Source organism: Prenolepis imparis, unplaced genomic scaffold (assembly GCF_030444845.1).
Source record: "Prenolepis imparis isolate NDT839.2.m4 unplaced genomic scaffold, iyPreImpa1.0 SCAF_194, whole genome shotgun sequence".
NCBI lineage: Eukaryota > Metazoa > Arthropoda > Insecta > Hymenoptera > Formicidae > Prenolepis > Prenolepis imparis.
In genome coordinates this window covers 40164-50343 of record NW_028141352.1, presented here as the reverse complement: position 1 = coordinate 50343, position 10180 = coordinate 40164, and the positions used below count along the sequence as shown (strand labels likewise).

Below are 10180 nucleotides of genomic sequence, written 5' to 3'. Positions count from 1 at the left end.
CTCTTAAATTAAATAAAAACGAAACAAAAAACAGAATTCAGTTATTCTCTGAAATCGCGTTGACCGAAGTCGTCAATGATTCTGCTGGTAGTCTTGAAAATTTATTTTCAGAAATTAAAACAGATTTTGATGCCTCAGTTGATCAAAGTCTAATTTCAACATTTCGAGAAGTGGAAAATGCATCAGTAGAACCAATTATCGATGATTATTTAGTAAAAATCGCTTTAAAAGACGAGTCTGTTTACGCTTATGCTCCTAGAAGATTTGCATGGTCCGAGCGAATTAAAATAAGAGAGATCACAGACGACCTTCTTGCGCGCGATATCATTAAGTATAGTTCATCGCCGTACTGTGCCAGAGTAGTACCCGTTAAAAAGAAAAATGGTTCTATGCGGTTATGCGTGGACCTGCGACCACTAAATAGCAGAACTATCAAGCAAAAATATCCTTTCCCGTTAATCGAGGATTGTCTCTCGCGATTAAATGATAAATGGATCTTCACTCTTTTGGATCTAAAAGACGGATTTTATAATATTAAATTGCATCCAGAGGCCACCAAGTATTTCTCTTTTGCCACCCCGGATGGGCAATTTGAATTTAATAGATTGCCTTTTGGTTTCTGTGAGGCTCCAGCCGAATTCCAGAAACGATTAGTGCAAATACTTCAGCCTTTGATAAGAGAGGATAAAGTATTAGTTTACATAGACGACATCCTCATACCGTCTTCCTCTATTGAAGAAAATTTAGATGTACTTAAATCCGTTTTGCTTCAACTAAAGAGACACAATCTTCAATTAAATCTCAGTAAATGCCTTTTTCTGAAAACAAGGATTGAATATTTGGGATACATTGTTTCCGCCGATGGCATTACACTTAGTTCTCGCCATGTTGAGGCAGTTAGAAATTTTCCTTTACCTAAAAAAATCATAGACGTTCAAAGATTTCTTGGTTTAACAAATTATTTCAGGAAATTCATTAAAAATTACGCTTCAATTGCTAGACCCTTACAGTGCCTATTATGTAAATCTACTCTATTTAGATTTGATGAAAATTGCCAAATAGCTTTTGAATCACTTAAAGAAAAGCTTACGTCATACCCGATTCTAACAGTTTATAATCCATTTTTGGTAACTGAAATTCACACAGATGCTAGCGCGGTGGCAATTGCAGGTATTTTGTTGCAGAAGCAAAAATCAGGGCAATGGACCCCAGTAGCATACTATAGTCAAGCTACTAATCAGGCAGAAGCCAAATACCATAGCTTTGAGCTAGAAATGCTCGCGGTAGTGAAAACAATCGAAAGGTTCCATGTCTATTTATATGGTTTATACTTTACCATAATCACAGATTGTCATGCTTTAGTTCATGCAGTGAATAAAGCCAATATTAATCCGCGCATAGCTCGATGGATTCTTAAACTGCAAAATTACACTTTCAAAATTATTCATCGCGACGGTAGAAAAATGGCGCATGTCGATGCTCTCAGCCGCGCTGTTAATTATGTAGAGACCTTTCCTCTTGAAAAGGAATTGCAATACAGACAATTGCAAGATCCTAAAATAAAATCAATAGCTAAGGATCTTGAATTTGAAGATCATGAAAAATTCGAACTTATCGAAGGCCTTGTTTTCAGAAAGGGAATAGATAAGCCCCGTTTCGTGGTTCCTGAAGCCATGGTCGTCAACATTATTCGAACATACCATGACGAGATGGCTCATTGCGGTGACGAGAAAACGATTCAAGGAATCGGCGCTAACTACTGGTTCCCTACCTTGCGAAAAAAAGTTAAAAGTTATATAGATAATTGTATAACGTGCCTAATGGCAAATTCGACGGTAAACTCCCGTGAAGGTGAAATGCAAATTACTGATACTCCTATTTCCCCTATGGAAATTATACATGTTGACCATATAGGTCCCCTTAAAGTTTCTAGTAATGACTTTAAACATGTTTTGGTTGTGATAGATGCCTTTTCAAGATTTACATGGCTTTTCCTAGTAAAGTCTACCACTTCTAAAGAAGTGATCAAGCATTTATCCGTTCTCTTCAAAAATATTATCAGTCCTGCAAAGCTGATCTCAGATCGAGGCACTGCTTTTACCTCCCAGGAATTTGCTAACTTTTTAAACGATTATAAAGTTACACACCGTTTGGTGGCGGTAGCGGCCCCTTGGGCTAATGGGCTCGTTGAACGTATCAACAGATTTATTAAATCTTCCCTTAGTAAAATCGTCGAGGAGCAGTCCGATTGGGACAAATACTTGTCTCAAGTCCAATACGTTATAAATAATACCCATCATTCGTCGTTGAGAGCCTCTCCTACTAAAATTCTTTTTGGTGTAGACCAAGGTAAACATTTAGATTCTGATCTAGTCAAATTTCTTGATAACGTTGCCAAAGTCGAATTTGATTTAGAAAATATTCGCGATTCTAGTCGTGATTTAGCCGTTGAATCTACTAATAAGATTAAAGACTACAACAAGTTGTATTATGACAAAAGACACAAAAAGCCTTCTCAGTATAAAGAAGGAGACTACGTGTTAATAAAAGATTCAGCTATCAAACCTGATGAAGAAAAAAAGCTCAAACCAAAGTACAAAGGTCCATATATGGTGACCAAAGCTTTAAATAAAAATAGATATGTCATTCAAGACATTCCAGGTTTTAATATTACGGCCAAACCGTACAACTCGATATTGTCCCCGGATCGTATCAAACCCTGGATAAAACCTATCGGTTTTATAACTTAAATGCGTTTCCTTTGTATACTCTTAATTTTAAGGTTTTTATATCATTAGTTATTAAACTACGACCAAAGATACATTGTGATTTAGTCTTAAGATTTTACTTTTAAATTACTATTGTCGCAATTCGCAAAATTTTACATTCTTCAGTTCCTATATTTAATTTTTACGTTTCCGGCTTAATACCGTTTAGTCGGCGATTTATATAATCCTTAGGACTTGTTAAACATTTGTTTATATTTCTCGTATTCAGTCTTTAGTATAGCATATTATGCTTTAAGCATTTTGTTTTGCAATTTATAAAGGTATATTTATAGTTAGATGTTTATTTCGCATCAGTTTTTGTTTTATATTTGAGAATTTTATTTTCCGTTTAATTTTATTGTGCGTTTTAGTTTATAAGCATTTTATTATAAGTAATTATTTCTTTTTGTAAAAACATTCGAGACGAATGTGTTTGTCAGGCTGGCCGAGCTGTAAGGCTATGCCTTGATAAGCGGAAGTAGAGGGCGCTCGTGTATGTATGTAGTGGGCGCTAGTAGCTTCTGTAGCCGCCATGTTTGCGCGCGGCACCTCGACCGGCACTCAATGTCCGACCTCGGTAACACCAAATATAAGTCACGTATTGCTTTAACCGGTTTATCATGATTCGACACTGTCACGCTCACCACTCCTTTCCCTGATCATCCTGACACCAGGGATTTCCGTTTCCGGTTAACCTAGCCTCCCTAAACCATCCCTTACATTTGTATATCGTTATGCGATGTAAAAAGAAATTACAAAAAGAAATAAAAAATACAGAATTTAAAAATCAGAAATATATAAAAGAAGAAATCACGTAACAACACGTAAAAGGAAAAAAAAAAGTAAATTGATACAATAGAAAAATACACGCGTACACACACGCGATATTTAGAACTAATCGTATCAGATAACACAATACGTGTTGCAAAATATATAAATCTTACAGATCACAAAATATATAAATCTCGCAAAACCGAACGTTACTCGTACAGATCGTCGCGCTGACTGAATCGTCGAGATATCAAGATTACCAAATATAGCGCTGTTGCGCTTTTCTTTTGTTTCACCTACATACAAATACAACGCTCATATCTATAGCTTATCAAAAACTGAATACGTTGCTTTAAAATCTATAGTTTTTTAAATCCTTGTACTTCAAATAAATTTAATATATATATATATATATATATATATATATATTTAAAAAATTAACAAATCTGTTTATTGTAAATGTAAAATAGTTCTTATACATATATGTAAGTTAAATTACTAATCTTAAAATATTTAAAGAATAAATTGTACTGCATAATATAATAATTAAAAATTTTATTAAAAACAAATTCAATAAATATGTACATATTAGGTCAGGTTAATTAATTTATTTATTAATGTCATGAAATTCTGTTTTCCGAATTACGGAAACGCTACACATGAAACCTCGTGCCTGCCGCCGCATGAGTCCACGAGACTCGCGCATCGTTGGTGAGACAAAGCCAGAGCAATGGATTGTTGGTCCTTGTCTGACTCATTTGTTGGGTTCTCAACTCGGTTCTTATCCGAGTAGTTCGGATATGAACCATATCACGGATTCGAACCATATTCTATATTTTTTACCGAGCGTTACGACGTAGTTCATGTCCACTTTGTCAGGGGACGCATCAGTACACGCGTCCGCTAAATCGCGGTGGCCGCTCTCAGGTTTCTCTCTGGTTCTTCCATTTGGAAGTAATGTTGCAGCAATACCGGTAAATGCCATCGTACTATTTTTCTCTATTTTTAAGTAAGTAATATAAGGTTGTATAAATGAAAGTTTTACCAGAACCACCTGGACCATCGATATAAAAATAATTATTGTTATTGTTATTTGTTATTGTTGCTTCTAAAATAGTATCAACAATTTCTTTTTGCTCTATATTTAATTGTTCATATTGTTGCATAGCTATCGATGTATCTTCCTCAATTTGTTCTTCATTATTTATTTCTTGTTCAATAATTTCTTGTTCTAATTCAGGAAAATTAGCAATATTCGAACTTTCCATTTGAAGCACATTAGTAATATAATTATAAACTTTCTTTATTCCTATTATAGGTCCAAATCGTCTTGCATAATCTTCCGACATATCTATTTTAAACTTGTCCCATAACTTTTTTGAATGAACTGGTTGGCAATGAATCAAAATTCGTACAAATAAATTACGAAGTCGTCTTGGCATCATCCAAATTTTTGCTTCATTCATTGCACGATACCATTCCTCATCATCTTCTATGAGTCCTAATGCTAAACATGCGGCAGTGAAAGTTTGATGTATTTCGTTATTAACTGTTCTTAATTCTTGAAAACTTGTAGCTCCTTTAACATGTAATAAAAGTATACGTAAATGAAACAATTCTATCTGAGACGGGCTGACAGAATACATACGACCAATACAATTAAAGTATCTTTGACGTTTCTCCCAACGATTAATAATTCTGCCATTAATTTTAATTTTTTTAAATACATAATGACATAGAATATCACTGTATAAATATTGTTTTGCTTCTTCATCTCGAACATTTAATTCAAAATAATCTAACAACATTGTTACTCGTTCTATAGCAGATCTTATCGCATCATTATTAATATTATCATCAATTATTACATTATGTTCATTTGGTAAATGAACCGGTAAACGAAATATAGCGTGACTTTTTTCTTGCAAAGGTTTACTTAAAATGCGCCAACATGCTTCCACAGGCCCGACATACCGAGCTTCAATAAAATCTTGAATTTCATCATGATTTATAGTTTTATCTATATTTTCTCCAATAACTATAGATGCTGCATCATGACCTTTATAAATATATTTATATAAATATTTAACAGACCGTATACTCGAAACTATTTCAACATTAATATGGCTATTGAATAAAAGTAAAAGCGTTGGATTAAATGGAACAACATATCGATTATCAACAACGTATCGTCCAGGTCTTTCGTACAGCAATCCATTATTCCTTCGATGATAGTGCGGGTAACCATCTTCATCCATAGTCGTCTCAAGTCGAAATGGTTTTAGAAAATGTTTCGAACATTTATCATTTATCAAACACCAATTTCCACATGGTCCATGAATCATATGTTTCATTACAACATTATGTAAACTTTCATTTTCATTAGGATCAGGAATTTCTGCAGAAATAAATTTATCAACTATTTCAGAATTTGATATCTTACAATTCTGTTTTAATGTAATCAATAAATGTATATGTGGTAATCCACATTTTTGAAATTCTATTACGTAAACATATGTTAAAACTTCACCAAAAAATTTTTGTCTAACAATAATATCGATTAAATAATCCTTTTTTATATTAAATACCCGAGCACATATATCTGGCCTATCTGCAGGTTGTTGATTTGGAAGTAAATTTTCTTTAATTTCGCGCCAATTTGGATTACAAGTCATAGTAACAAGATATCTGGTTTTCCATATTTCCGAACAATAGCCATTGCATCTTGATAATGTTGCAACATATTACGCGGTGAACCCACAAATGTCGATGGAAGTATAATCATTTTTCCAATATGAGCATTGTTATTATTGGCGGTGTTTGCTAAATAATCAATTAATCCTTGATAAGTCTCAGCTCGTAATTGTTTTTGATTCTGTTTACAATAATTAATTCGATCTTTTTCAATTTTTATATAACTATCTACAAGCCATTGTTGAAATAATCGTCTTCCCATAATAAAAATATTAAAATTATCACGTATAGCTATGTGATATTTTACATATGCAGCTCTACTTACTCGTTTATTACAATTCTTACGTTGTAAATTATCATGCCATCCTTGATTACCATATGGATAGAATAATGGATAAATCCATGGTTCTACATTTGGATTCATTGTACTGACTTGTTGTAATGTTTTATTACTTTTATTATATATTGTTACATAAGTTTCCGAAATTTCACCATCTGCTGTAGTAGAAAAAACAGCTGCAACTTCATTTACTCTTTGCACATTGTATCGGCCACGATCAATACCTTTTTTTGTCAAAAATCCCAATTGTAATTCACGTATACTATTATTTTCAGTTATTTGCTGTTGCATTTCAATTTCTTCATGCATCATTCGGTAAGATTGTGCAAAAACATTATTCGTACGCATTATATTATCTATTAAATGTAAAATTTCTTTATCAAGATTCGAATTTCGATGTAATCGACATTCTGTTGCTTCATTATTATCCACGATAAAAAGTTGACCATAACTTGGCATTTCGTTAGATAAGGGATATAACGCAGTATTAATTTGATAATAAATTTGTCCTTGAATTTTAAAACAATAAGGTACACGTCTTTGCGCACTAAAATCTGCTAAGTTTGCATTAAATGACGCGAATGAAAATGTATTATTGTAACCACGAATATGATTATAAAAATGACTTGATTTTTGATGATTTCCAATAAATAATTCATAAAGTTCATACGGAGGTTGTGGTAAAGAATCTAACATAACAGAACCATGGCTGCAACAGTCGTTAAATGAATTACCCTTATTAGCTACTTTTTCAGAATTAAAATGTTTTGCACCACAATGTTCACAACATATATTCATTTCTCCTATGTAATACTCTATGATATTTTGTAGTTGAGTAGTATAAGATGTATTAATATCTACAAATCCTTTTTTTAAAGCTCGAGTTTTTTCATTACGATTTGCAGCTTTACTTTTATCAATTATATTGTGTGTACTATTTGATGTGCTAGGTATAGAGAAAGTAATATTGTTATTTAATAAAGTTTCTGTAGTTGAATTGTGAGTATTTCTAATTATATCAGTATCATCGTTAACATTAACATTATTCGTTAGACATAGTACTTTCATAGATGAATTAACTGATTGTGAAACAACATGATCTATTACTATATTTTTCGAGAAGCTTGTTAAAGTTTGCGCTATATTTGAACAAATCTCACTGCTATTTGATAAAGATTGACAATCTTTTTTAGTTATCATTTGTTTCATTTTCCGTCTTTGCATCTGAGATTTTGCTTTTCTTTCTCGTTTATTACACTGGAATTCTTCTTCTTCTTCAGCAGTTCGAACTACTTTTCTTCGAGGCATAATTAATTATTAGTTTAATAGAATAATTAAATAATCTAAATCAAAGTCAATTTCAATTCAACATCAAGCCAAAGTCAATTTTAGTTCAAATTAGAGCCAACTTTAATTTAAGAGAAAACCAATTTCAATTTCCAAATTAAAATGAATTTTAATTTATGTATCAATAAATAATAATTAAATAATAATAATTATTATAATAATACTTTATCAATTTTTATTTATTTCAGTTTAAAATTAATTAAATTAGTTTAATTAATTTAATTTAATATTAATTTGAAAATAAAAAAAAAATTTTAATTTTATAATTTTAAACCGTGTGAATTTATAAACGCTCGTTATAAATCAAATATGAATGTTTAAAATTACATTGGCTATGCGAGCCAAACGTGGATGTCAGTACGTATGCTTCCAATGAAATTAATTTTTTCGTTGGAATTTAATTCATTGTGCACGAGGCACGAATTTTGCTTGGTACACCACCAAGACGTTCGATTCAGTACTCTGCGTTGATACCACTGCTATTTTTCTCGCCTATAATTCTGTAGGGGGGTTAGAGGGTAATATGGGAATTAAAAAATCTAGTATGGATTTATTCCCAAATAAAAGTCTCAAAATTAATTTCATTGGAAGCATACGTACTGACATTCACGTTTGGCTCGCATAGCCAATGTAATTTTAAACATTCATATTATAATTTTAATAAAAATTATTTTTAATTCAACAATTTAAAGTAAAATTAATTTTAATCCAACTCTTCAAATCAAGTAATTTCGAAAGTAATTTCAATCAAATTAAAATTAATTTTAATTTACAATTAAAGTTAAAGTTTATTTTTTGATCAAATTAATTCAAATTAAAACATAATTTTAATTAATTAATTTGAATCGAAACTAACTTCAAATTAATAATTTAATTAAAATTAATTTTAATTTAATAATCTAATAATAAATTAAAATTAATCTTAATTGAAGTAAAAATTACTTTATTCTACATATAAGTAAAAACGATTTAAATAAAAGCTAATTTTAATTTAATAATTTAAATCACAATTAATTTGAATCAAGTCAAAACTAATATTAATTTAAGTCAAATTTTAATCTAATAAAAATCCAAATTACAATCAATTTCAATTTAACAATCCAAATCATAATCAATTTCAATTTAAGTCAAACTTTAATCCAACAATCCAAGCCTCACAATCAATTTTAATCCACTAATCCAAATCACAATTAATTTTAACTCAATCAAATTTGAATCTAATAATTCAAATCATCAATTTCAGTCCAACAATCCAAGTAACAACCAATTTCAATTCACAAGTCAAATTTCAATTCAATAATAATTTCAAATCCATAACTACTCACAACCAATTTAAATTCAAGTTTATTTTCAATCTAATAATCCAAATCACAATTAATTTCAGTCCAATAATATAAGTCACAACCAATTCAAGTAATGTCAAATCCATTCAATTTTATATCAAATAAAATTCAATTTTGGTAAAAATAAAAATGAATTTAATTTCAACCAAACAATTTTAATTTAATCTAGTTTTATAATTTTTTTTTAATTTTAATATTAATATTTTTATTTTATTTACTTTTTATTATTTTTTTATTAATTTTTTTACTTTTATATTTTTTAATTTTTTAATTTAATTTAATTTTTCAATTTTTAAATCTAATTTTTTATAATTTAAATTGATTTTAATTAAATAATTATAATAATCAAAACTAATCAATTTAACAATAAGTTTAATCGCAACTAATTTCAATATAATTTAAAATTAAAACTATTTTTAATATAATTATTTATAATAAAATAAATTTTAATCTGAAAGTTTAAATTAAAATCAATTGTAATTAATCCAACAATTAAATTATTAAGTTAATTTCAATTTAATAATTAATATTAAAATCGATTTTAGTATAATAACAGAAAATTAAAAAAAACTTTATTTTTAACTGAATCTAAATAAACTTAAATTGGGGTGAAAAGTGGCCCCGCATGCTCAGTAACTGGCTGGCATGCGGAAGGTCCCGGGTTCGAATCCAGTTCGAACCAACACACCCCATATGCCTGCTTGGAACTGGTGGGAGAAAGGAAATCCGGAGTCGTTGAAGGAGGGGGAAGACAGGATTAGACAGGGAGAGAAAAGAGGAGGAAGGAGGAAGGAAGAAGTTGTTGGAGGAGGGGGAGAGGAACCGGAATAGAGGAGCTTAGAGAAATGGTGGAGGTGGTGGAAACGGTTGGAAAGAAGCAGTTGGAGATTGGAGACGGAGTGGGGGGGAATTGAATA

At 30.6% G+C, this 10180-nt stretch overlaps 1 protein-coding gene across 1 annotated transcript; it reads right to left on the bottom strand.

Moving 5' to 3' along the window:
* Positions 1 to 4320: 4320 nt before the first annotated feature.
* LOC145947939 (uncharacterized) lies at positions 4321 to 6214 on the bottom strand. Its single transcript, XM_083057702.1, has 5 exons — positions 6128 to 6214; positions 5641 to 5986; positions 5287 to 5598; positions 4585 to 5118; positions 4321 to 4538 (listed from the first exon to the last, which is right to left on the bottom strand). The coding sequence occupies exons 1-5, from the start codon at positions 6212 to 6214 to the stop codon at positions 4321 to 4323; spliced, it is 1497 nt and encodes a 498-aa protein (XP_082913828.1).
* Between the last annotated feature and the right edge of the window lie 3966 nt (positions 6215 to 10180).

Bases quoted from the DNA above. Each gene is read 5' to 3' on its own strand.
- LOC145947939 (XM_083057702.1), bottom strand. From the start codon at position 6,214: ATGACTTGTAATCCAAATTGGCGCGAAATTAAAGAAAATTTACTTCCA. The intron at 5,599-5,640 runs GTATACGGTCTG...ATATTTATAAAG, and splicing joins TAATGTTGAAATAGTTTCGA to GTCATGATGCAGCATCTATA. The intron at 4,539-4,584 runs GTAAAACTTTCA...ACTTAAAAATAG, and splicing joins CGATGGTCCAGGTGGTTCTG to AGAAAAATAGTACGATGGCA.